Source organism: Sebastes umbrosus, chromosome 3 (genome assembly GCF_015220745.1).
Source record: "Sebastes umbrosus isolate fSebUmb1 chromosome 3, fSebUmb1.pri, whole genome shotgun sequence".
Lineage (NCBI taxonomy): Eukaryota > Metazoa > Chordata > Actinopteri > Perciformes > Sebastidae > Sebastes > Sebastes umbrosus.
The window spans coordinates 3,731,917-3,759,799 of record NC_051271.1 but is presented as its reverse complement, the minus strand read 5'-3'; the positions used below and the strand labels follow the sequence as shown (position 1 = coordinate 3,759,799).

The following is a 27,883-nucleotide window of genomic DNA, read 5'->3' as shown; positions in this document are numbered from 1 at the left end:
TTGTTCGTATTTATTTCTTTTACTATTTGATATGATGAGTATGATTTATTATTCTAGTTTGCTTTATTTAGATTTGATTTTTGATACTGTTTACTTTTGCTAGTTATTTGTTTAGTTTAATTATTTTCTTGTTTAGTATATTTAGTTTTTTGCACAATTATTATTTTGTTTTCTTTCTTTTTTTATGAATTGGATAAAACTGTGGGCACCTGCGGTTATATAGATAGGTAAACAGGTAGGACCAGCATGCACCTGGGTGGGCTTATGGTGTTTTACCAGCACAAGAGAGGCAGCGACATCCATGTTTTCTTTGCGCTTCATTTGCTTGCTTTTCTTGGATAAATAAAATCAGAAACACATACTTTTTGCATGTATAATGGACTCTTTTGCCTGCGTAACCCACATACCCACAGTGCGCCAGACTCAGTGGCCCTTTGATTTAGATTTTTCATCCACTACAACTATTACCTCGACATGTTCGTGGTCCACCTATTTACCTTCTTTCTTAACCCTCAATTGCATGGTGTTGCCAAATGACAACTATTACTTTATCTCAAAATTACTAAAAGGTACTATTATAACATCCATGCTCTACTGTTTAGTTGTGAAAATGGGATCTCATGCTTAAAATGTGACAAATAATTGATCACATCACATGAGCGGTAAATCCTGTTGGCACTTTCCCATGTGACACTGAGAAGGTCTGAGGGCAAACAAAGGTGACTAATTGTTCAATATTTGGGCAAAATTCCTTCAAGACAAAGAAAATGATTATTTAAGAGAAGTCAAGTGACAACTATCCCAGGTTCAGAGAAAAGGGAAATGGAAGCTTCTAAAATTCCTCATTTCCTCTTCTATAGTGTGAAGCAGTCACTTGTCAAGTCATGGTCATTCCGGAGTAATAAGGTCCTCTTAAAAGTCTGTTTTTACGGATGTCATACAAATGACACAAAAAGGAGTCCTACCTAATTCTTCATCTGTGCTGTTCCATCCTTCCAGCCTGAGGGAGTAGCCGTCTCGTCCTGGCTCTAACTGGTGAGTGTGGTGATCTGATAAAGATTTCTGTTATCTCGCTGTGAACATGAGGTCCACTGTGCTGAAGATAGATCGACCTACAGGGGAAATACACAGCCTTTCGGGAATATATATATATTTTTTAAATATAGGTATATTAAAACCACGTAATTTAATGTCTGGATTTCAAAATGATGAAAACAGACCTGAGACCGGCGGGATCCCGACCGACTTTACTGTCTTTCAGAGGCTGTGCTGGTTCAGTTTTAGGACTAGAGTAAAGACACAGATATCAAACTAGAAAACCTAAAGAATCCATTGGTACCAACCATGTCATGCTACCATGTCGGCAAGGAGGTTAAATAACACTTCAAATTTGGGCTAGTTTTTAGCGAGGAAAAACTGGCATGGCCATTTTCAAAGGGGTCCGTTGACCTCTGACCTCAAGATATGTGAATGAAAATGGGTTCTATGTGTACCCACGAGTCTCCCCTTTACAGACATGCCCACTTTATGATAATCACATATTTTTGAATGCAGTATAAATGTGTTATTTCGCCTATTCTAAAATGATGTATTTGAATATTTCTGCATACTGGGCTCCCTAAACAGTCATTAAACAATGACATAAATTGAGTATGACTGTAAAGCTGAGACTCTTGTGAATCCAATGAGCCCAACTGTATTCATGTGTGATGATTTTAGTCCCCATAGGAGACATTTCATTGTAGTTTTTTTTAACTTGGCCTTACTGTATAAAATGACCTTCAGTGACCTCTAGGATAATCACAGCCTCATGAAACTTTACAGCCACAAACTACAGACCTAGAGCATTCAGAGGATGGATGGCTTTCCTAGCTAGATTGACAATAAGGGGGTTTCTGAGACAGTTTACACAACAGTGCTCACTATCCAATCGCCGAAAAATGCAATTCTTGAAAAAATCTCCAAATGTCAAAAGTTTTTGATACCAGATCACAGCATGGCTTTTTCTATGGAGTTCCTCAAGGTCTTGGTGTCTTAATGTGGTATTTTGGAGGGATTATTGATCACTTTATCAATTCTCAAGTGGTAAAAGAAATGATTAAATTTAGCACCAAATCTGTGTAACAAATGGTATCAACCCCAAAAATTGCTCCAACAATTTATGAGACATAATAGAGCATGGAGATGACCATCATACACTTCAATCATAATGTTTTAAACCCTTTACAAGTTATTCTAATTAATTTATTAATGTTTATTTCTGATTTATGACTAGAACAACTTGCTTAGCAGCATCTCAAATTCATCTTCAGGTTCTCAGCTTTCAGATGATGTACACCACTTCTATGTGACATCTACTGTTGACCTGCTATCTCCCCCTAAAGACTCCCTGTACCCCCCTAAAATGGGTCTATTGTGGGTCTCAGAGTGTTAATGACAAAAAAAAGAAAAGTTCATGATGGTGGATTCAAAGAGTTTCCACTTGAGGGCAGCATAACGTCTGACAATTGAGTTTTGGGCCCGATGGAGAGACGAATATCTCCCTACTCTTTAACCACGGAGCAACTCTTCAGACCTACCTGTTATATAACCTAGTGGTCTAAGATGTTAATGTTAGGTTGTTCATATTTACCTGTTGCTCACATAGCAGTATATTAAGTCTATTTTTGTGTCTTATTTTTCACTCCAATGTCATTAAAGTCATTAGAGGAGCGAGCACGCTCACTCTCAGACTACCGCTGCCTCGATCGATTAGTTTGTTTGTGCTATTGTGTGACTTTGGTGAATCCGAACTAAACACAAACAAACTAACCTACCGTGAAGACAATGGAGTAGAAGCGCTGCTGGGTCTCTGTGGTAATCACATACAGGTGCTCTTTGGATTCCTTCAGGTGTATTGGGCTCATTCAGTCTTGTGAAGGACTCATTGAATGGGTGAAAAAAGTACAAAATGCAAGTCTCCCTCAAAAATAATCCAAGGCACACTGTAGTGTTTGAACAAAATTAAAATGCCTTTATTTTACATGTTTACAAACAATTATTGCCATGTAAAAATAAAGGCATTTTAATGCCCTTTACAGCCCTTCTCAAGACTGAATGAAACTAACCTACCGTTTCGTGATGTAAAATTACTGTTTTTTTTCAATGGAGTCTGGTTGCTTTGGCAGAATAGTTCCATATTATAACTTTAAACCATGTTTTATTCTGCATTATAAACACAACCAATGAGGTTAGACCTGCTTTTGTCTTTTTTAGGGGGGTACAGGGGGTCTTTAGGGGGAGATAGCAGGTCAACAGTAGATGTTACATAAAAGTGGTGTACATCATCTGAAAGCTGGGAACCTGAACATTAATTTGAGATGCAGCTCAGCACCGTGTGTCATGTTGTTATAGTCATAAATCATAAAAAAAAAAATTGATTAATTAATTAATTAATTAATTAGAATAAATGATTAAAGTGTATTAGGGCTAAGAACATTATGATAGAAGTATAGGGTGGTCATTCCCATGCTCACTTATGTCTCATAAGCAGCAAATTGTGGGTTGAAACCATTTGTATTGTTTGGTGCAAAATTTAACCATTTAGGAAAAGCGCTGCAAGAAGCTCACAACAAAACGGAAACAGTTTCCAGGGGACTCTAAAAAGTGATGCACAGGGCTAGGACACTTGTTGCAATGGTTTGTGGCGTATGAAGTTATAGAGAGCTCCGAGGATGATGTATTTTTGTAGTCCAACCAGGAAGTTAGCATCGGCTTGGTTCCCTCGACAAAAAGCCGATGGGATTGTTTCAATGGGTTTTGGATTGTTGCAGAAAATAAGCTCTCTCACGCTATCACTCATTCATCACTCTCACTCATCTTCAACCGCTTATCCGGGGTCGGGTCGCGGGGGCAACAGCTCCAGCAGGGGATCCCAAATTTCCTTTTCTCAGGCCACATTAACCAGCTCTGACTGGGGGATCCCGAGGCGTTCCCAGGCCAGCGTAGAGATATAATCTCTCCACCTAGTCCTGGGTCTTCCCATGGCCTCCTCCCAGCTGGTCGTACCTGGAACACCTCCTTAGGGAGTCGCCCAGAGGGGACATCCTTACCAGATGCCCGAACCACCTCAGCTGGCTCCTTTCAACACAAAGGAGTAGCGGCTCTACTCCGAGTCCCTCACTGATGACTGAGCTTCTCACCCTATCTCTAAGGGAGACGCCAGCCACCCTCCTGAGGAAACCCATTTTGGCCGCTTGTACCTGCGATCTAGTTCTTTCGGTCATGACCCAACCCTCATGACCATAGGTGAGAGTAGGAACGAAGACTGACCGGTAGATCGAGAGCTTTGCCTTCCGGCTCAGCTCTCTTTTCGTCACAACGCTGCGGTAAAGCGAATGCAATACCCCCTCCCCCGCTGCTCCGATTCTCCGGCCTATCTCACGTTCCATCGTCCCCTCACTCGCGAACAAGACCCCGAGATACTTGAACTCCTTCACTTGGGTTAAGGACTCATTCCCTACCCGGCGCACACTATTAATACTACATCAATCGCTCTGACCGTCAAAAAACGCCACGGGTGGGTTTACATTGGAGTTAGCTGAAAGCCCAGTTTGTCACATACTGTTGCTAAAGGGGGCCTCCGTGCATCGATTTCCGATGCCGAGGGGCGCCGACCGAACGGTGGTAATTGACAAGTTGGGAGTGAGAACGGGTTGAATAAGCACATTTCCCCAAAAATGTCAAACTTTAAAATAGACTCACAATTTACCTCCCCTTTACATATGCAAAGCAAGGTAACAAGGAGGCACAAAATAGTGAAGGTTCCTTGAGTTTACATTAAGACGTGTGTGTGAGGGTATTTTTCAGGGTTGTTGTAGGGCCTAGTCTGGGAAAGCACACACTTTCTTCTCAGTGAACCGAAACTTCCGTTTCTTCTGTGCCTGAAACTATAAAGGGATGAACGTGAAGTGAACACGAACAACGGTAAAAGAGAGCCAACACTTAAAAGGGGTTTTCACCTTGTTCTTTTACACTTCTTGAAACATGGGATTGTGTACCGGCATTCAGGGGAAACCACACTAACCACAGTTTTTTCAATCTCTTTACTCAGAAACCTTTCCTGTACGTCACTTTAGGTCGAGATAGTCTGGAAGCTTTAGAAGGGAAACAAAAGGTTTCAGTACATTCTGAATGAGTCTACAGACATGGATCGATCATTTTGAACGTACGTGATGAGAAGGAAGAAGAGAAAGACTCTGGACAGGTAGGTTTGTGTGTAAATTATCGTTGGTTAAGAGCTATTTCTTTTATGTAGATCAGCCATAGTTTTCAGTGTAATGAATGAATGAGTCAGTGAGGGGAAATGATGCTATAGCAGAAGTGGTAATGATGATGGAGAGGAAGATAAAGCAAGTTTAGAAGTGGTTTTAGTGCGTGTGTCTGATAATGATGACGATGATGACCACATTTATCATGATAATGGTGAAACAACAAGATAAGAATAAGACATTTTGTAGTAAAAGTACTCCATTGACGTTTGATAAAATAACTTGAACTCACTGTCTTCTTGCTTAATGGCCTCATGTTCTGCCAATGAAATATGACGATGACAGGTGTTTTGGATAGGAAATAGATGTCTTGGGTTGCAAGTATGTAATTGTGGAAACAAACTTTTCTAGCCTTAAAAAAAAGTCAATTTAGAGGTTGATTAATAGTTATGTCTGTGAGCTTTTCCAAATTAAGAGTTTCATCCCAGTAACCATGACAATGTTCACAGGTAAATTATGACGTGATCCTGCCATACATACATTATACGTTTTCATACAAACAGACATGTGGGGAGGTGAGAGATGGTGGAGGAAGTGTGGGGGAGTGGGGAGAGAAAGATAGTGACCCAGATAACTCTTAATGGGTGTGATTAAAAAGCCACATCAGTAGTTTAACATGATCTTGTGTGTCAGCCACTCTGTGAGGCTGCGCTTTGGGTTAAATGCTAATGTCAGCATGCTAACATGCTCACAATGACAAACATGCTGATGTTACCAACCAAAGTATGTGGACAAATTTAGCAATTTTGACCGGATGCTGATGCCAGAGGAAAAGTGGGGAACATTAATGTTTGTACCAAATTACCAAAGATAACAGTTTACATGACATTTCACTCACACGTGTTTTGGGACACATGGTCTGAATCATGAATGTCACATCGCTGCTGCTGCTGTTTCAGGTTGTGCTGTTTACTCCTACGTGCTGCATGCTGCTGTCGCAAGTTATGTTGCTTCATCCCACCGTAACCCCACACTCTTCCAGTTAACCCAACCAACGAAGGCATTTTACAACACTCTACATTTCAGTGAAACGTGTCTGCTGGGTTGCAGGTTTTAATGTGCTCCTCTCAACATCTTAACATTAACATTCTTAACTCTAGTGCAATGCACCATACAAATAACTGGTTAATTCAGTTTTCCAGCAGGCGGCAACCTGTCTCACCAATAGCCTGTATATTAGAAGTGGACGTAGTCACCGTGACGTCACCCATTGGTTTGTGGACTACGGCTTTGAAGCTTCGAGTTCGACATTTTGTCCATCACTATCTTGTTTTTGGAACCAGCAGTGACAAAGAGGGTGGAGATTAGCACAACTGAACGCCGCATAAGACATTTCTAGGCGACCAAAAAGGTTATAATTAACTTTGACGAACTGAAAACACAGTGTGAAAGGGTTAAAGTCCTAAGACGAAAACACGGACAACTCCCAGACCGGACAACGGCGTGGTAGCGACCTGTCAAACACAAGGTAGCCCCGCCCTACAGCATCCCCTGCTTTATGGTCTACGGGTCTTTTTCATTGCGCCAACGTGTCTCCTCGTTTCCTTTCCTCGCGTCTTAGTCCCGCCCACGGGATATGCGAGCGGAGGAGGCGAGGAAGAGATCATTATTATTATTATTATCATTATTTAATAACCCAGAATATGACTATAGCGTCTTTTGAACACTGGAAATGATTTATTAGGCTGAATGTTTGAGGGAAAATTGAAATGATGTAACTCACATCAGTCATGTGACTGAATGGAAACGACGATAAATTATGTAAAACAGATAACAGATCATGAAAAGAAAATTCTTTCTAATAAATGAAGAAAGTTGTTTGAGGACGGTTTGTTGTCGAGCTTTAAACAGCTCTTTCAGTGACAGACTCATTCAGCCGCGGCATGTGAATATAATCCAATCAATCTTATTTCCATATATGTATTTTGTATATGCAGTTCCCTTTGTTAACACTTTATTTTGAAAACCGGATGTAGTCACACTTCCTCTAACTTCTCCAAGTGCATCGCTGGCTCTCCCGTCAGCTTCGTTCTAACATAAATGTCAGTATATGGGTGCTCTACAGTTGTAGTGGCGTCGGATGATTTGACCACGGAGATGAGAGTGACGGCCGGCTTGACCGCGCGTTACCGCAATACGATCAAAGAGTACAAGCAGCAAAGAGACAAAACTCTGGACTTCTGGATTGAAAATGCTTATTATATCTACAATATTGTATTGTCCAACGCAGGCCATTTCAGTAGAATATGACAATAGAATAGAAATAATTTTGTTTTACATTTGTACGGCAATTTTTAGGGCGGACGTTCGGTTTTTTTTACTAGTCGCTTTCAGCACAAAATGGCGATGTTGCGATCACTTCTTGGCATTAAGGATGCTAATTTGAAAATGTTTCTTAAAGGGACTGTTTGTAACTTCTTACACGTATAAATCAATCCGGGTCGGTGCCCCATGCGCGCTCGCGTGTGGCTACGCTGTTCAGACAAGACTCCAACACAAACTACACGGAAGCACCAAAAACTCAAAGTTGTATCTAGTGAAGCCCGTCTGTTAAACAGTGTTGGCCGCGGTCGGAGGACGCGGGAGAGACCGTAGCTTTGGTCTCCAGGGCCGGAGTCTCTGCTGTACTCTGCTCCTCTGCTCCTCTGCCTGCCTTCACTTACAGCTCGCTCCACCTCACGTGCACCGCGCACACTCCACACTGCAGAAGAGTTAGTAGCTCTGAGAATATCTAGTGAAGGATCAGTGGACGTTTGTGCAGAAATAACTGCTGCAGCTCCTCCAGACCAACAGAGGTTTCCCGTGTCTTGTGAAGTGACGGGGCTCCGCAGAGAGTTACGTTATCGTCTCCGACCGGGTGCCGGTGTCTTCCCTGTTTCCTCCGGCCGCGGTCGGGAGGCTGAAGCATGAAAAGCCGACACCTAGGATCAGCATTGATTCATGGAGACCTTCGTCTGGTCAGCTAACATTACTGCCAAGCAGGTAAAATATATTGATCTTGTGGTTTTAGCTGATGTGTGTCGCCTCACTGTTTTGACGGATGCTCACTCACATTCACGTAGCGCGTGCACACGGGTGAGCGTGAGCAACAGGACGCTGACTTTTGTTGACATAACGGCAACAGGTGACGCTGTTACAATCAATTTCTGAATCTTACAAACAGTCCCTTTAACCAATAACCGACCCTCGTTAAACTATTATTAACTGTTAACCGACAAGATTTGTGCGTTGCATGCAGCGCTGCGCCAGCTGCAGAGTATGAGCACAACAGACAACTGAGTCCCCAGTTCACCATCAGGACAGCTACTGTAGCAGCAATGCTGCTGCGTGTAGTGTCGCGGACATGCAGCCACTTTCCTAGTAAAAGTCTCCACTGCACATTTAGTATAGTTTAGCAGGTTGTCAGCTGTGTGTCGGCCCGGCGTAACTTTAGCGAGTGTCCAACAATGTGAGTGTATGTATTTGTGCTACGTTAGCAGCTCTAGCATTGCCGGTGACTTCGTGCTCGTCTGTCTGTCAGAGAGGCGAAACTTTAGCGAGTGTCCGACAGACCGCGTGTGTGTGGCAGCGGTGAGTGTGGGGTTGTTGGTGGCGTTATAGCTGTGAACGTAGCAGTGTGTGTACAGTTTATTTATTGGTGAATACACGCTACAACTCCTCCGCTTCACACCGCTCGAGAGACCGAAGCCAACTTCCTATATCCTGCAACTCCGGCTGCGCCTCTTAAGGCCGCTCCTCTGAGCCGCTCAGCTTTTTAATTCAATATTAATATTTCTTTTAACCGTTTAACCGCGTGAATTGCTTAAAATGCTCGGTCGGTCAACAGTTAATTATTAACATCCCTTCTTGGCATTACATGTTCTTTGATACGATAGACGGATTTAAAATGTGAGGGTGCAGGTCGTATCCCTCCGCCGTTTTCTGCTTTGTCGTTTTGTCTCGTTGCGGTTTGTTTTGGTTGACGGATACGGAACGGATATGACGTCACATTACTCAGACTACAACAATAAAATCTGTAACTTCCTTCTACCTCTGCATAGACTCAAATGAAGCAAATATATTAAATCTAGCATTAAAAAAAACCCTAATGTTTAATGAAACTAGCCACCTCAGCAGGCAGTATTAATACATCTAAATTAAATGCTATCTACTGCCTTCCAACATGGCAGCTTTTAGAGGCTGTGTCCTTAGTCGTCTTCGCATCAGTAACATCCTACTTGCCGGGTAGTGAATGAGGTTTTTTTTCTTATTTGAACCAACAGTAGCTTTCTGGGAAAGAGAAAGGGGTTAGGAAGTGGTTGAGTTTGTGTTTTCTGTGCGCATGTGTGTGTATAGTTTGTGGTTCTTTCCGTGCTGTTTTTTTTTGAGAGGGAAGTGAGAGAAAACAGTTTCTGCTGCTGGAGCCGTAGGGGAAGTCCAAATGTCAGTAGACAGATATAAAGAGAACAAAAACGTATCTCAGTTAAAGAGGTTAGAAAGAGGTAAACCTTTGAGAAGACTGAAGATGTGTTGTCCTGATTCAAAGTTGCTGCTTCCCCACTGAGGTTTTTCCCACTATGTGCGTCGCTGATCACACCGTCAGCTGGGGAAGTTGTACAGCATGACTTTGAATCGTGTCATTGTGTGTCACAACAAGTTATCTGATTACACTGAATGTGTCTCGTCACAGTTCCAATCAGCAACTTCTTCGTATTTTTTTTTGTTACACATTGACCGGTAAATGACAATTTCCAACTAAATACTCCAAAGTTTGCAGCGTACTCACATGACGCCCGTGGAGTGATTTCATCATCCATTCCAGATAACAAATGACCTAAAAGGAAGTTGTAATCAGTGACATAATTCAGACGATAACTTGGCACTTTTGGTTCATTTGGTTAAACTGAATATAAAATATCACCTTCTGTTATTGGCACTATTTACCATCAGTTTACCAGTGGTGGAATGTAACTAAGTACATACAACACAGTCTCACAGCAGTTGGTGAAATATAGTCATGAAATTTGATCTATTTGATTTGTGTACATAAACCTCAACATTTTTTCAGCACGACTTTCAACAACAAAGTGTTTTCTTACGAATGTCCAGGAACAGGTGATGCACGTGTCAATTTCTGATAGTACTAAAAATACTTAGTTAGGTTTAGGAAAAGATTGCGGTTTGGGTTAAAACAACTCCAGAACTGCTGTAACTTAAAGCAGCAGTGAGTAGAAGTGGGAAAAAAAAGTGTCTCTGTGTCCTCCGGTGCGCCTACTGGCATCTGCAATATTTCACAGACCGGAGGAAAACAAGCAGTCAGAGCCGAGCTGGAGCCTTGCCATCTCTGAGCAGCTGTCAATCACTCGCCAACTCCGATTAAACAGTCAAACTAGGCAGCGCTGATCAAATATGAATCAATATTCTGTTACTATGATGCCTATTTCTCTCCTCAAATGTTTTCAGAAACATCTTGTAGTGTACTGTTTAGCTGTAAAATGAGAAAGTTTGTGACCCGGCAGCACGGAGCACAGCCAATAGCCAATCTCTCTCTGAAATGACCTGTGATTTGTCAAAGTTTAGATTAGATCGATTTTTTAAAGCCTGAAAACAGAGCCATGATGAGGTGCATAAGTCTAGTTTTCTCTCTTCACTTGAATTACAACATGCTGAAAGGTTATTATGGATTTTTTTTCCCAATGATGCCAAAACATTTCTGCCTACTGCAGGTTTAAATACTGAAGTTACATGACAAATAAATCAAAGTTAACTTCTGGTTTTACACATGACATGAACGCCGGTCTCCTGAGTGAAAGTCCTGTGTTTTTTGACCCACCCATCCACCCGACTTCCTCCCCTACGCGGCATTCGCCACTCTCTATACTTCCCGGGTCGCACCTATGTGGATTACATAAGAATTGATTTTGTGCTTCCCATCACAATCACAAATCAATACATTCAATTTCGTGAATATTTCACGATCTGTTGTGTAACTGGGTTGATATATCACCTTCTGTTATTGGCACTATTTACCAGCGGTTTACCAGTGGTGGAAGGTAACTAAGTACATTCCACGGTACTTCTATACTTCTACTCTACTCTATTTCAGAGGGAAATATTGTACTTTTTACTCCACTATTTATTTGACACTTCTGCAAAATGCAGCGCTTTCGCTGGACATTTTAATGCTTAAGCTACAGCAAAATTATCAAGTTGCTAGTGAGGATGAGGATGTCCCCCGTGTGTGCAATCAATGCAATTCTTAATGGTTTTATCATTTTGCTAATTTTGTCAAACGCTGAGGACGACTCTCCACTCTCCACTCGGTAGAAACAACCTCTCAGCTGAAGGCTCACATTCATATAGAGACGTGTGGTGGCGGAACTGATACAGACAGGCACGTTTCTCTATCATCATCATCATCATCAGCCAATTTAGAAAAAAACCCAAATCGACCTGTTTCATGGGCCTGTCGGACAAAATTTTTAAAAAGACCCAAAGGGCATGTCGGCCCACGCGGAAAAGGCCCGGTCTATCAGATGGCCAGTCCAGTCCTGGCATCAGTATTAACTGAGACAGTTTCATAACCAGTTAAAAGTTCCTCATAGTACCTCTGACTATGGATAAACACCTCATACAACCCCACTTCAAATAATCCAAACTATCCTTTTAAAGGAATCTATGTAAGAATCAGAAATTGCTTGTTAACAGCGACACCTGTGGCCGTTAAATCAACGAAAGTCAGCGTCTCTCGCTTTTGCTTGCTCTACATAGACATGAACGAGCATCGCTCAAAACAGTGAGGCGACACACGTCAGCTAAAACCACAATATCACTCTATATTTCAGCTGCTTGGCAGTAATGTTAGCTGACCAGACGAAGGTCTCTCCATGAATCACTGCTGATCCTAGTGTTGGCTTTTCCTGCTTCAGCTTCCCGACCGCGGTCAGAAGAAACAGGGGAGACACCGGAGTTTTGGTCGGAGACCATAACGTTTCTCTCTGCGGAGCCCTGTCACTTCACAAGACACGGGAAACCTCTGTTGGTCTGGAGGAGCTGCAGTATTTATTTCTGAACAAACGTCCACTGTACATTCACTAGATATTCTCAGAGCTAAACTAACTCAGGTGAAATGATGTTCTTTCCACTTCCGGATTATGGCCCCAACAGTGCTACTTTGCTTTTACCCATCATGAGATGTTTCTTGTGTGACACCTTGGTCATGAGACACCTTTTTATAGGCCATCAGTTGGGACTGAACCAGTTGATATTAATTTGCACTGACAAGGGGCCGGACTGGTTTCTAATTACTGATAGATTTCAGCTGTTGTCTTGGCTTTCCATGCCTTTTTGCACCTCCCTTTCTTCATGTGTTCAATACTTTTTCCCTGTGTCATTTCACATTATTACACATAACTTAATTTCTGAACTTATTTGTTTTGGTTTCTTTGTATGTATAGATTACCTGGGTTGTTACCAACATCTGGTGAAAATTTCATGTCAATAGTGCCTTTGGAAATATATTTACTGCTGAAAATGGTGACGTGTTCAATACTTATTTTACCCGCTGTATAACTTTGGTTGTTTCGTGCTTCCGTGGAGTTTGTGTTGGAGTCTGAGTTGTGGTGGGGGCTGGTCGCTTGTTGACGTTAGCGAACGTTAGCTATGGTTGCCCACTGTTAGCCCTGTAGCTGAAGAGAGTAAAGGCACTGGTGCATAGTTTATGACGTCACATCCGTTGGATTTTCCCTGAAAAAAACGGGTCCGGGTTTTTCACATTAAAATACGGTGACCAGACGTCCCGGTTTGTCCGGGACAATCCCGGTTTGTCCGGGACAATCCCGGTTTCCGGTGTCCCGAGTCCCGACACATATCTGTAAAACACTCAAATGTCCCGGTTTTCAACAGTCACTAACAAATTGTCACAGTTTTCACAACAATTAAAGTAATAATTATACTTAAATAGATGTTTATCATGTTCCACTCATTAATTCATTTGTGCACATGAGATAAGTATATAGAGAGCCAGCACAGCGCACCGCTGCAGTCTCTATGGAGTGAAGTTGCGCACGGTCAAGCTACAATTACGCACTGATGCAACAGCTATCCACTTGTTACATTAAATGTAGTTTTGATCCACAGAACCCTCCGTGCTTATGTGCACATCAAACGTGTCGTTTTGATTAATTATTCTACACAGTTCCTTCTGCGCATCAACAGGCATTTCGCTCCGCTTATAACTCCCTCAGGTCCGTCTGTTCCTGTCAGTTTTTCACCCGGTGTCTCCATCCTGGCCAAAATGTCATCTGAGCTCCACAATTATAATTATAACAGCCTGAGACGAAACACGTTGAAAAATAATGTACGTAGGCCCAGACAACAATACGTTTCCTCTGAGGGAAACTTTCTACAGGACTCCCAAACTGTCAGTGCGTCATGAGGGGGATGGCCCTGTGATTAAAGGGGGAGAGAGTAGTGAATGTGATAAATCATGATTGTCACTCACAGCCTCTAATGCACCCACCTATAATAATGCCGTCTTTCTGATCCCACTCCGTGCTCAAATGCGCCACAGGTGCGCGAAGTTAGCCATCCTGATGAAAACGCCTATGGTGCGTGCAGATTAGTGCGTGCCTGTGCGCGCATGCATGAACGTGCGCGTGCATGAACGTGCGGTGCACTAAAGTGTCCTGGTTTGGGGGTTTGATAATATGGTCACCCTACATTAAAAGCATTCTGCAGGCTGATAGAGGAAACCCAGAACGTCGTGGAAGGTCTCATTTTTTAGGTCAGGTTACAACCTGTTCACACATTGGCAATTAAGAGTGATTAAAAAAATATTTTTGATGTGTCCGTTATACAGAAGGACCTTCTGTTATAACAAACTACAAAGAGCTACCGATTTGTGATTGATACCGCTGGGCTGAGTGGCCTGGATCTAATAATACGGTGCTATACTGTGGCTTTAAGAGGATCTATGCAGCTCAGCTTCCCTTTTCTCACCTTTTTTTTAAAACTTTTTTTTTTGCATTCTCAAATACCAAAAAAAAGTGACACAGTTACACGATGTTAACTTCCTGATTACTGGCACATTGGCTTGTTATCTATAATGCATAGAACTGGGAAGGTATACACTTCAGCTTTATGCCTCATAATGACAATAAGTTAATGATTATTATTTTCAGCCATTTGATTAGTGCTGTTTTAAGAAAAGGAAGTGAGTTAGCAGGAAGTGCACCTGTCAGTGCAATGGAACATTTGGTTTCTCAGAAAAAAACACTCTGACCTTTATTAAAACCGCATAAACAGGTGACCGGGCTGTCTGCAAGAACTTGTGCTGTTTCCCCTGCTGTGCTGTGCAAGGAAATTGTACATATATATAGCACCGTATATTAGGGCTGTCAATCAATTAAAATACTTAATTATGCTTAATCGCATGATTGTCCATAGTTAATCACAAATTATCTGTTCAAAATGTACCTTAAAGGGAGATTTATTAAGTATTTAATACTCTTATCAACATGGGAGTGGACAAATATGCTTGTTTTATGAAAATGTATGTTCATATTTATTATTGGAAATCAATTAACAACACAAAAAAATGACAAATATTGTCCAGAAACCCTCACAGGTACTGCATTTAGCATAAAAAATATGCTCAAATCATAACATGGCAAACTGCAGCCCAACAGGCAACAACAGCTGTCAGTGTGTCAGTGTGCTGACTTGACTATGACTTGCCCCCAAACTGCATGTGATTATCATAAAGTGGGCATGTCTGTAAAGGGGAGACTCGTGGGTACCCATAGAACCCATTTTCATTCACACATCTGGAGGTCAGAGGTCATGGGACCCCTTTGAAAATGGCCATTGGCGTTTTTCCTCGCCAAAATTTAGTGTAAATTTGGAGCTTTATTTAGCCTCCTTTATAACAAGCTAGTACGACATGGTTGGTACCAATGGATTCATTAGGTTTTCTGATTTCATAGTAATATATATATATATATATATATATATATATATATATACACACACACAGCAAAAAATAATATTTCTTTTTAACATTTATATTCTTACAAATTGTATAGAGTCCTTGAGAAGGTGTACTGTTATTGTTATTGTTATTGTGCAGAGTGAAAAGTGAAGGTTAGTTTTTGTATTCGGGGCTGTGGGTGTTTGTGGGTCGCTGTGCAGTGGGCTGTAATAACCACACACCGCAAATCATACCTGACACACACACATGTATATTTGTCATCCTGTTTTTGACATACTTTAAATGTCAGTGTGGTTCAGATGCAAAAGCAACAACCGTTCATTATAACTGAATGTTGTGAAAAAGAGAAGAATCACACATGAAATCAAGAAGAGACATCAAACACTGTAACAGACTGGGGAAATGACAAGCTGCAGGGAAGTAAAGGACGGTAAACAATTAACTTGTTCAGGGGGGATTAAAACTGTAGCATCAACACTGAAGTAGCCAGCAGCCACCTGTGTTAGGACTCTATTGACGGATCGGTTTCTAGAAAGAGGTGCAGTATTACCACTAGAATATGTACTTATTGATCAGTTGAAGGAAAAATACAAGCGGAAACTGCTCTGAAGTGTTAGCCACCAAAACTCAGAGGTGATGACGACACCCTCAGCGTAGGTGGACTGTTCTTGATTTGTGATAAGGTTTCTCAGTAGTGACCTTCAAGGAGTACAACTTCTCTATCTTTATCTTTACTGGGTGGCGGTTTGCTATTTCCTGTGAGGGGGAAAAACTTTAATTATAGTCTGCTGTTCTTTCGCAGGGCATCAAATGGAATGAAAGCAGCACTTTGTCTCAGATCCTGAGCAGCTTCACCAACAGGTAAGACACTCAAAGTAGAGACGGTTGTTTTGTATGGTGTTAAGAAGAGGATGTGATACTTACGCAGGCAGACAGCTGCTCTACTTTAATGTGGAGTATTTTCCTATTTTTCATGAGACACTGGTATGATGAGCGTTTAACTTTAAAGCACATTATCAAAGAATAATTTGCAGAGTTTTACACCCACATCTAATGAAACAGGCTGTGGTTTATTAACAGGGGGATTATTCATGGGTCAACTGCTGTAACTGTAACTTCATATAATATGTCTAACGATCATTTCAAGTAGTTTGGTTTTGTTTATTTGACATTATGAGAAGGAGCACATTAAAGCAAAATATTATGATGTCTTATTACATGGCTTTGTTGAATACTCAATTGGTCAATTGGTGATTGGTCAATCACGGCGTTCTACGGTCTGTTATTTCTTTATAACAGACCGTTGCTACGTATAACAGACCGTTGCTATGGGCGCAGTTCTGATGTTGAACTCTGGCGGACCATTTCTTTGTCAAATTATTGATTTCTTGAGTAAGTAGCCATTGTGGTGGAAAACTGCTACAGGCCTATGTTAATCATTGTAAAGCTACGCATATATAACTACAGTATAATATGTTGTCATAGAAGGGTTAATGGAGAATCATTCTGACAGTGATAGTCGCCTGTCCTCTAGAAAGTGCAGGAACAGTCAACATGAAATTAGACTTTGACACGGAGATATCTTGTTTCTATTTGTATTAGACCAGAACAGGCCAGATCGGGGAATTGCGGGAAAAACCTGTCAGAAGGGGATTAATCATTACCTTAATCAAGGGTGTGTGTTACGTCTTGATATACTGATGTACTCGAAAATACAAATCAGTTCTTGTGTTGACTGCAGAGACGTAAGGCTCAGGTCTTTTATGCAATAAAGGGTCTTTTGCATCTCCATCAACTTCTCTCTCCTGAGTCTGATTTTTCACCTACATATTTGGCGTCACGAAAAACAGGTGTTGGCAAGAGCAACGAAGACGATCCTCAAGGCGCAGCCTGCTGCAGTGGTCCGGTGGTTTCTCTCTCTGTGGCGAAGGTGGCCACCAATAAAAGGTAAGCAGATTTTGCTTAAACATTTTGCCAGGGAGAGAGTGGCCGCTGTAGCCTATAGCTGATGTATGCTGGTAAGGCCTAAATAATTAAATTATTGTGGGGGGGCTCTCCAAAATAGCGAACCATATTGTGATAGAGGATAATAATATATGAAAGGGGACGGACGTTTGTGGTGGTAGTGGCCGCCTCTCTCTCTCATATTGTGGCAGGTCGTGGTAGGTAGGTAAGGTCGCTTGTTTTGGCCTTTTTTTGTTGGGAGAGTTGCTTCTTTTCGGCTTGTTTCTAGAGACCTGGTTGCGTGTTTCTCTCTTCTGAGATCTGGCAACATTGAACATTTGAACATTACAAAAAACAGAGGCATGTAGCCTTTAAGTAATAAATAAAAATAATTGACCCATTTTGTTCATTTTGGCGTATCAGAGGCATGTTATCAATCGATAGTCAGACGATGGACGCTACAAACTGACCGTGAATGCATCTGGTCCGTCAGCTCAGAGTAGCTGGGGTAGGAGTAGGAGGCAGAGGATTTATTGTCGAAGTGAAAAGCAAATGCACCTATTTGGCAATATTTCACGTTTAATCCCAACGCTATAAGGGAACCATAACGTTAATGAGGTAATCGCCGCGAGGTGGATGGAGCCGTCACAGCCGGTATGCACGGAGCAGCGGTGCCAAGTAGACCCCCTTAGCGGAGCCCCGCAGCAAAAGCTTTACCGGAGAGGCCAGACACACCGCCACCCGACAGTAAAGATCAGAGTCAGCGCTCTGCGCATGTTGACTGTCATCTTTTCTTGTAAAATGTCCGGTGCAAAGTTTATTACTGGTGGGAAATTTTTCCTCACTGTCACATCACTACCAACGACCCTTACAGGCATCGTACGGTACCTTTGGTACTGTAGAAAAAGAGTACCGTCACTTTTTTTAAAATTTTGGCATCGACTTGGTACCGAAGTATCGGTTCTCGTGACATCCCTACTCTTTACATCCGAACATAAGCCGCTTTTCCATCGCAGGAACTTTTCCCCCAGAACTAAGAACCTTTTGAGGGACTCAAAGCGTCTAAATTAAGTTCTTGGGACATTTTACGCCCCCCAAAAGGTCCTGATCGGGGGTAGTACTTTCGGAAAGTACAGGAACTTTGGGGGTGGAGTTTGGAGGGATGACCATCGCTGATTGGTCAAACACACACACACAGCGCTGCTGCTTCAAATGTTGTTTGGATTATATATATATATATATATATATAGTATATATAGTTACATAATACTGTAACTCAGTCTGAGCACTCGTCCCTCTAAAGTCGTCCGTATTTTTCATCTCCAGAAACGCACATTAAGAATTATTAACAGTGTACATCAAACTCTTCCATTTAAACCTTGTTTTTGCTGTCCGTGTTTACCAATTCAACCAACTTCACATCGCTTTATTTGTGTCCAGCTCTTTGAACAGGACCCTTCCCTCATTTTACTATAATCAACAATTCCACAATTATTTAACTCGAAATAAACTAAAAACTCAGACTGTAAAATGATCACATTATCACTGCATCTCTGGGTATATTCATCACATTTACAGAGGTGTTTTATATCAGTCTGTATAAGTAAAACCAAAGCGGACAAACTGAGGCAGGATCCGAAACATTTCTATTTCTGTTGGCGTAACAACCGTCTCTTGCTGCGTTTGTGGTGCGGGGGCAACCGGGTGTCGGGTGCAGAAATAAACTCTGTCAAATACAACTAAATGAAGAAGCAGAGCAACATGCAGTTGTGTTTTCATCCATCTGCACAGGATGAGAAGGAGGAGGAAGCAGTGAGGCACATCCCAAAGCAAGAACAATCCTTCATCCCCTTCCACCCCCCCACAGCTTTGTGAAACAACCATCCTGGTGGTTCGAGATCTGACAACTTAAATGGGGAGAAAGAAGAAAACCCATCTGATGTTTCTTCTTCTGGCTCTGCTTTGCGTCGGCGCTGCGCAAGCTGAGAACTGTCCGAGCGACCCAGACATCGGTCAGTGATAGTTTTGATGATTTGATATATATTATTATATTGTAGCAGAATTGATTTCAAGATCTTTTGTTACACCTTTTTCATTTGTTCTTGTCTCCGTTAGCTCGCACGGATCTCTCTTGCGAAAGTGATTACAATCGTACCATCACTTGTGTGTGGAACAGCACATCTGCATCTGATCTTCCAGACAATGTGTGCACATTAAAAGCCTCATGGACGTAAGGACCGAAATGTACTTGGAGTAGATATAAATGTACACAGATAACATTATGAGTGCAGTCAAATAATAAAAACAGCATGTTTTCCTCCAGTTCTAAATGGATCAACTACAACGCCGAATGTAAACTGGAGCCTGTTGACGTCTCCAGACCAACGCTGAGGAAGTGCACCCTGATCTTCAACATAGACAGCAGAGTGAGTATGAGGATATCTGTTGAGAGAAGAATGTACCAGGGGACACTGAAGGAAAAGTTCAACACTTTAGGAAATATGCTGATTTGCTTTCTTGCAGAGAGTTAGATGAACAGATCAATACCTCTCTCTCATGTCTATCTGTTAAATAGAAGACTACAGCTACATATCGCGCTCATTTCAAGGTTCATACTTGTATTTTGGGTTTCTACTAGAACATGTTTACATGCTTTAATGTTAAAAAAAAAGGCCAACAATCTCACTGCAGTTTGTGAAATAGTCACAATGGCATCTCTGCAAGATTTCACAGACCGGAGGAAAACAACCAATCAGAGCCGAGCTGGAGCCTTGCCGTCTCTGAGCAGCTGTCAATCACTCGCCAACTCCGATCAAACGGTCAAACTAGGTAGCGCTGATTAAATATGAATCAATATCCTGTTACTGTAATGCCTATTTATCTCCTCAGATGTTTTCAGAAACATCTTGTAGTGTACTGTTTAGCTGTAAAATGAGAAAGTTTGTGACCCGACAGCCATGTTGAGATCAAGTTGAGGAAATACCAAGCACCACCCACCAGCCGGAGCACAGCCAATAGGAACGCTCTCTCAATGAAATGACCTGTGATTGGCCAAAGTCTCCCGTAACAGGCTAGATTTTTTTAAAGCCTGAAAACAGAGCCATGAGGAGGAGCAGAGGTCTAGTTTTCTCTCAGAACACTTGATTATGCTGAAAGGTTATTGTGGATTTTTTGCCCAATGATGCCAAAAAACTGTTGCCTACCGAAGCTTTAAGGCTATTAGCTGGAGCTTTTAATCAGACTAATTTATGAGTTCACCTGCCCAAAAGCCTTTACACTAATTTAGATCTCATTTCATTCTGTATTGTCGTCTGATGAATGTTTGATGAAGAGAAATATTATTTTTTCTTCTCAGTTTATGAGCTACGAGAATCTGTTAATGGATCTAAACTGTAACCCCGGGAACCAAACTCTGAAAGTTTACTTCAAGCCAGCTTGTCACAGTGAGTACAATGAATTATATATCGCCTCCTTGTGACTGTGAGCTATTCATGTTGACCTAAAACAAATGATCTGTGTGTGTGTGATGCTGCAGTAAAGCTGAATCCTCCGCCACAACCACGTATCAACTTCACCACCGTTTCCTGGTTCCCCCAAGTTGTATACAATACCCGTTTCGACGGAGACACTTACAGCTGCCAACTGCAGTGGAAACACCAGAATCAGTCGTGGAGTGTATGTATATATTCTGTTCCATGTTGTGCATTAATGAGAGTGTGTTTTTTGTCAGAGATGAATAGAAAGAAGTGTTGGAGATTGAATGTTAAATGATTTGCACAAATGACTTGTGGTTGTAGGGAACCCAAGCAACAGTACATGAACATGACATTTCTTCCTTTTCACGATCCGTCTACGCAGGAAAGCAATGTTTTAGATACAAGTTGTAAATTGGACTGCAGCGTGGAGCTGAACCTCGATGAGCTGAATCAAGGCGAGAGGTACGAGGCACGCGTTCGAGCGAAGATATCTGGAAATGATTACAAGTCAATGTGGAGTGACTGGAGCCCCACTGCATCATGGGTGTCACCCATAGGAGGAACAAAAGAACCACCACCAGATAAAGGTTGCCAAATATGAACAATTGGTTTAGTTTAACAAATACAGTCAGTGGAAGGCAAGCCATGTTCAGCTTAGAGCCGTTTGTTTCGTGGCTCTGCCTGAATTCCTGGGAAAGAAACCAGTTGGATGAACAATACATGTTTTTAAAGTCCCGGTAAAGCAAACAATAAATATGTGTTCTGAGTCACATCACAGGAAAATGTGTTATTGACCACCCAGCCAAATTTAAATGATAAAAAAAACAAAAAACGGCCAACACATAAAATTAGGCTTCAAAATCGTCAAAAAATAATCAGTATTCTCTGCACTGAATCCACGCCCAAGCACGGGTGAGGTTTGATTACAGTTACAGTAACTTCTCGTAGGCCATCTCACTCCGTCGCACTACTTTTGCAGGATGTGCTCCAGAGACTTCCGCTGCTAACTCCCTGTTAGCCTTATGCTAACTCAGGGGTCGGCAACCTTTTACTATCAAAAGAGCAATTTTAGCCCAAATTTTTTTTTTTTTTAAATCCGTCTGGAGCCACAAAACATTTGAGCATTGTGATGAAGGTAACACAGCCTATTAAGTCTAATACAGTGAAGGCCCATGTGCAAATGAGAGGCAGGACATTGAAGAAACATCTCAGGACATTTGGCTGCTTGTTCTGGAAATGTCTTTAAATGACTTGTTGTCGAATCTGTCCCGGCACTATTAAATTCTCTATTTTCTTCAGAGACTTCTTTTTGTTGGGATTTGGAATCCATAGCTAGCCTATTGAGCTATTGAGGTTCGACAAAATTAGAGGATAAGTCGCCGGCTGTAGACGTACATAGGCTATTACGCCCATTTTAGTTGAAAATTACAATCCAAACATACGTCAGATTGCATTGAAGTCTGTGGGATCTCTGGTTTTCTTTCCCCCCAAAGAGGAGGCGCGGCCTTGACTTGTTGCAAAGTACCCGTATGTACCGGTCTGACGTATACCAGGACAAATCCCAGAGGTCCATCAAAAAATCCATAAATATGTTACCGGCTGTCTGCTGTAGCCTACACCGTTGCTGGTATACTGAATGTACTGTGCATGTTGTGCTATTTATTGTATTTACTGTCATTTACTATGATGTGTTTTAACCAACCTGTGAAGCCGAAGGCAAATTTCCACATTTGTGGACAATAAAGATTATTATTATTATTATTATTATTATTATTATTATTGATATAAATGCAGTATATTAACACTGTGATATGCTCTGTCCTGTGTTTGTCAGGTTTTCTTGGGGGCCGTCTGGCCATTATTGCCGGTGCGGCAGCGTTTTCCATATTTCTGGTTGTCTTACGCTTTAAGACCGACAAAACCACCTGGTAAGAGCACACAAAGTACTTTTCCAAGACATTTGTGTCACCTGTGATGCAAAAAACATGGAACTAATCTGATCTTCTGTGTTCAAGAGCTGCACATTTCTTTCAACAACTGCACTTTAAGGTGACCTCATTCTGTTTTGTAGGGTTTACGTGGTGAAGAGAATCAGAGGTAAACCCATACCAGACCCAGCAGACTCCTTCCTGAAGCATGGAGATTTCAAGGTGAGATTTTCTTTCTTAAAAAATGTTAACACTGTAGAAACTGTGTTTGAACAAGATCACATAATTACGACGCCCTATTGGGTCCATTGTAGGTAAAAAAAAAAAATTATTACGAAGCCGGGGGAGGGGGATAATATACCAAGGAAAGAAATCATTTTACTGCTGGGCAGTTAGCATGTTTATCAGAGCTTGAAATCAACACGTACAGTATGTAATCCGTTTAATTGTGAACTGGGAAGTATAGAGAGCTGTGAACGCCGCATAGGGAGGAGGTCGGGGTGGGTGTTTTTCGGTGGTTGGACCCAGGAGACCAGAAGTCAAAGTTGATTTATATATCACGTAACTTCTGTACTTAAGTTACGCTACTTCCAGAGTTATTTCAACCCTAACCAGGATCTTGTCCTAAACCTAACTAAGTACTTTTGTTGCCTAGTTTCATTTTGAAGACTGGAGTGGAAATTGACACATGCGTCACGTGTTGCTGGATTCGTAGGAAAACGCACAAAAAATACATTGTTGAAAGTCGTGCTGAGCGTCACGAAAAAAAAGCTAAATCATGTCTATGTACGCAAATCAAATTTCGTGATTATTTCACAAACGTCATTTGATCCATGGTTAAGATAAAAAAAATATTCATTAGTGTTTGAAGTATTACTTTTAAAATAGAGAAACGTTAGTGTATGTTCCAAGGACATTCAAACCACATTAGATTTTTTGTATAAGACACCTGTTTAATAAACATAAAACATTTCCCATCTGATATGTGATAAAGTAAAATTAGTTAGAGCTTTAAATATAGTATATATATAATGTAAAAAAAAAACTGAGCTCAACATGACGCAAATCAGCAGGATGAACAGCCCACGTAGGCTGTGAAACCAGACTGAAAATTAGTCAAAAGACGTATGACCTTTTAGATCATAAAGGTCAAAACCGTGTCACTGCAGCAGCAGAGAATAGAGACAAAAACATTTTAAACACTTGATATTTACAGCCTGTTTATTCAGCTTAACAACGTTATTATGCAAATTTAATGTCTTCTGTATTTTCAACCTTTCCCTTCTAGAATTGGTTGAGACCTCCCTTCAACAGCGAATCCTTTCTTTCCCCCTCTAAACTGGTGGAAATCGTCTCCGTCGAGGTGACCTCCTCTGTGGATACTTTCGCATCCTGCGGGCCAGGGGCGGCGCTGCTAGAGAAGATGAGAAGTGAAAGCAGACACGAGTCGACCAGTTCCAACTTCTCCAACCCCATTTACTCCCAGCTGTGTCCGCCTCCTCCTCCGCCTCCTCCTCCTGTCTCCTCGCTCACTGCGGGGAATCTGGCGCCCTGCGCCGCTGAAACACCTTATGGGCCTGTTGGTGGTCAAGCTGAAGGTAAAAATGCAGAACAGGATGAGGATGAAGTGAGAGCAAAAGAAGCAGAGATTCGCCAGTTGCTCTCCAAAGGCAGCAACAACAGTGAGCCTATGCTGGTAGTTTCAGACTATGAGAAGGCTGAGAAGCTCCACGTCGAGCGCGCCAGGCTCCAGAGTTTAGATTCAGGCGTGTGCAGTGGCGAAGAGGTCAGTCAAGAGAGCCTGGAGGCAGATAGCATCAATGTGACAGACGAGGGGCCTGAAGGTGAGGAGGAGAGGGAGGCAGGGAACGAAAAAGACGTAGTTATTCAGAAGTTGTTTGAAGGCAGTGGAGGTGATTTTGGCAAAGGGCCCATTCAGGTTTGTTCCGGTTACGAGCAAGTCCAGAAGCTGCAGGCTGACAGCCCCGAGCTGGATTCAGGCATTAGCAGCGGGGGCGAGGAGCAGGTGAGTCAGGAGGAGAGTCAGGAGGAGAGCCTGGAGGAGAGCCTGGAGGACGCTGATAAATCCACTGAATCCACCAGCCTCCTGTTTCCTCCTCCTCTTCCTCCTCCTCCTCCTTACAGCGTCTCACCCTTTTTCACACCACAGCCGTTGAACTTTTTCACACATTTGAGTCCAGCTCTGCATCCTCAGCATTTACTTGAGACCACTGCTCTAATGTCAACTACCAGGTCAGTGGAGCCCTCTGGTGACGGATATATGTAAGACAGGATCAGAGCTAAGAACAGACGGCAAATGCTGTACAACACAGTATGTGGTATCATAACAGCCCGACAGCCAGAGGAGTCAGTTTGTTAATTGTTCTCTTCATTTAATGCTCAATGTTCAACTCTCAAAGACTTCACCGATTTCAATGAATGTAGGGTTCCAAGCCCAAAGTGTTCAGTATTATTGTTTGTTATCTTTTGTCGTGGCTCAAATTGCTGTGAACTGGAATGAGCCACGAACATGAAACTCGGCCCTATAACTGGAAATGATGTGCAAATGCTTCCCGAGAAATGTGACTCCAATCAGTCGCATGGTGGCGCTGCAATTAACGGCCCAAAAAACAGACTTGGGAAAAGCCACGCCGCTCTTATTAATAGTTATTTATGTTCATGAAAGAAAACAAAAACGTGTTTACGTATCTTTGAGGGCATCAGAAACGGCAATCTTTAGGATTTATCTGATAACCCATTGGCAAAATATAACCTATAACGGGTCTAACATGAGGATAAAGTGCATAATGATATCAGAGTTATATTCATTAAATAACACAGAAAGAACATGAAAGAAAGGCATACATGTATCTTTCAGGATCTTCTCCTCGCTCAGAGGCCATTCTTTAACATAAGAACCAACCCGTTCTCACGAGATTGGAGCAAATATATTTATAAAAGTTATTTATATAAACAGTCGCTACATCATGACAGTAGTAAATCATGTTCCTCTGTGTCCTCCGGTGCTCCTAACGGCATCTGCAAGATTTCACAGACCGTAGGAAAACAAGCAGTCAGAGCTGATCTGAGATCTGCTGTCCAGCTGCCGGCTGTCAATCAGAATTTCTCAGAAAATTAACCCACTCCCCCGGCGCCATGTTTATTTTGTATTTATTTAATTTTAACAATTAACAATGGCCCGATACGCTGTGGTAGCAGCCTGTCTGATTCATGATGAGTTTGTATACCGAACAGATCATTACGGTATCTTGTTGTCATTGTAAAGAATCATCGATTTTCTCACATCCAGCGTGCAAGGCTAACAATGCATTCCCTACCTCATAAAGCATTTGTTTATTAATGTTTTGAAACCAGAAATGTTTATCGAGTCTCTCATGTGCTTATAGATCAGTGTGTGTTCTCTGCTGGTTCAACAGGACACACAGTATAAACAATACATTGACACAGTCACTCATCAGAACATTGCTCTCTAGCGCCTCTAGTGGTCAAATACACCAAATGATAACTTTAATCAGTCACTTGTACAATATATATAAACTATATGTATAAACTTTACCGATTTATGGCAGCTATATTTAAAGTACTGACTGTGAAGACGCTTAAGTTATTGACCTCTGTAAAATCTCTCAGAAAAAAATATTTCATGTTTTTATTAAAGGGACTATTTGTAACTTTCAGAAATGCTTGTTAACAGCGACACCTGTGGCCGTTAAGTCAATGAAAGTCAGCGTTGGGCTCGCGCTTGCTCGCTCTAAATAGACATGAACGAGCATCGCTCAACACAGTGAGGCGACACACGTCAGCTAAAACCACAATATCACTCTATATTTCAGCTGCTTGGCAGTAATGTTAGCTGACCAGACGAAGGTCTCTCTATGAATCAATGCTGATCCTAGTGTTGGCTTCTCCTGCTTCAGCGCAGGCTGAGGCAGCGGGGCTCTGCAGTGAGTAACGTTGTCATCTCCACCCGCAGCTGAAGTGAACAAGGAGACACTGGAGTTTTGTCGGAGATGACAACGTTTCTCTCTGCAGAGCCCTCTGCAGAGCCCCGTCACTTCACAAGACACGGGAAACCTCTGTTGGTCTGGAGGAGCTGCAGCATTTATTTCTGCACAAACGTCCACTCTACATTCACTAGATATTCTCAGAACTAAACTAACTCTTCTGCAGTGTGTAGTGAGCGCACGTTCACGTCTAGAGGACGCATATGACCCGACCCGGTACATTTATATGCTTAAAAAGTTACAAACAGTCCCTTTAATGAACAACTAAAAAGTGTTCTGCTATAGCCATTCATTTGCCATACCACTTGTTTTGCTTTGATGTAATGACGGAAATATATGATGTTTGTTTGTTTATGGAAGTAAAAGTGTAATTCCTAATAAAACAAATGAGAAATCTGAGTATTATGAGTACTTATTGTAAACGTATTTCTTTCATCCATGAAAAGCTGCGGCCGTTTGACTCTGAGGCGAAATGCGGCCAAACTCATAGTTGGGTTAACTTTTGGCAGCGAAGTGCGGCCAGAGAATAGCCACAGCCAATCGGTGGACAGATCCTGTGATTCCTGTGACATGTTGACCTGTGTTACAAAGAATATCTTCCCACCTGAAACACATGAACACACCTCCCGGCCTCAGAAAAATGTAATTATCGTGGCGAGCCGCACTTGGACGCTGCCTGTGGTGTGAATTTGGCGTATTGGCCATTTTGAAAGAATTGTAGTTTTCCTGTTTTGAGTCTTTTGTTTTTAACTCCAGTGTTTAATCTCACGTGAGGCAGCTCGTTTTCGTTTGTATGAAAGTCCCAAATAAAAGGAGAAAATAGTCAAATGTGATGAAGTATGGTATGGTTATTTTAAACCATTTCTTTATTGAATTTATAGAACAACTACTGTATCGTGATATAGAATTACTGTACATTTAAAGTGATAGAACATTTTGGCCATGTCGCCCAGCCCTATAGTAAAGTAAGTCATAAAAATGTCATGAAGTCAGAGTATAGTTTGTCATAAAAAGTCAAAGTCATGGTATAGTATGTCAAAAAAGAGACGTAAAAAGTCATAGTATAGTATGTCATAAAAAGTCATAACGTCATAGTGCAGTATGTCAAAAAGAGACATTAATAAGTCATAGTATAGTATGTCATAAAAAGTCATAACGTCATAGTATAGTATCTCATAAAAAGAGACATAAAAAGTCATAACGTCATAGTGCAGTATGTCAAAAAGAGACA

General features: G+C 41.7%; 1 protein-coding gene across 6 annotated transcripts; it reads left to right on the top strand.

Moving 5' to 3' along the window:
- The first annotated feature begins 896 nt into the window (after positions 1-896).
- On the top strand, positions 897-25,563 carry LOC119484674. 6 transcript variants are annotated; one of them, XM_037763668.1, is made up of 13 exons: positions 900-1,035; positions 5,093-5,245; positions 16,082-16,140; positions 17,130-17,226; positions 19,015-19,235; positions 19,339-19,453; positions 19,547-19,649; positions 20,579-20,666; positions 20,759-20,898; positions 21,082-21,286; positions 22,534-22,627; positions 22,771-22,849; positions 23,916-25,563. In XM_037763668.1, exons 5-13 carry the CDS (start codon positions 19,136-19,138, stop codon positions 24,912-24,914), a joined length of 1,923 nt encoding a protein of 640 aa, XP_037619596.1. In that variant the 5' UTR covers positions 900-1,035; positions 5,093-5,245; positions 16,082-16,140; positions 17,130-17,226; positions 19,015-19,135; the 3' UTR covers positions 24,915-25,563. The 6 variants fall into 6 exon arrangements, with proteins under 6 accessions (XP_037619597.1, XP_037619599.1, XP_037619596.1 ...); XM_037763669.1 differs by lacking the exon at positions 5,093-5,245 and having other exon boundaries at positions 897-1,035; XM_037763670.1 differs by lacking the exon at positions 17,130-17,226.
- Positions 25,564-27,883: the final 2,320 nt, after the last annotated feature.

Bases quoted from the DNA above. Each gene is read 5' to 3' on its own strand.
- LOC119484674 (XM_037763671.1), top strand. From the start codon at position 19,136: ATGGGGAGAAAGAAGAAAACCCATCTGATGTTTCTTCTTCTGGCTCTG. The intron at 19,236-19,338 runs GTCAGTGATAGT...TGTCTCCGTTAG, and splicing joins TCCGAGCGACCCAGACATCG to CTCGCACGGATCTCTCTTGC. The intron at 21,287-22,533 runs GTTGCCAAATAT...TGTGTTTGTCAG, and splicing joins AGAACCACCACCAGATAAAG to GTTTTCTTGGGGGCCGTCTG.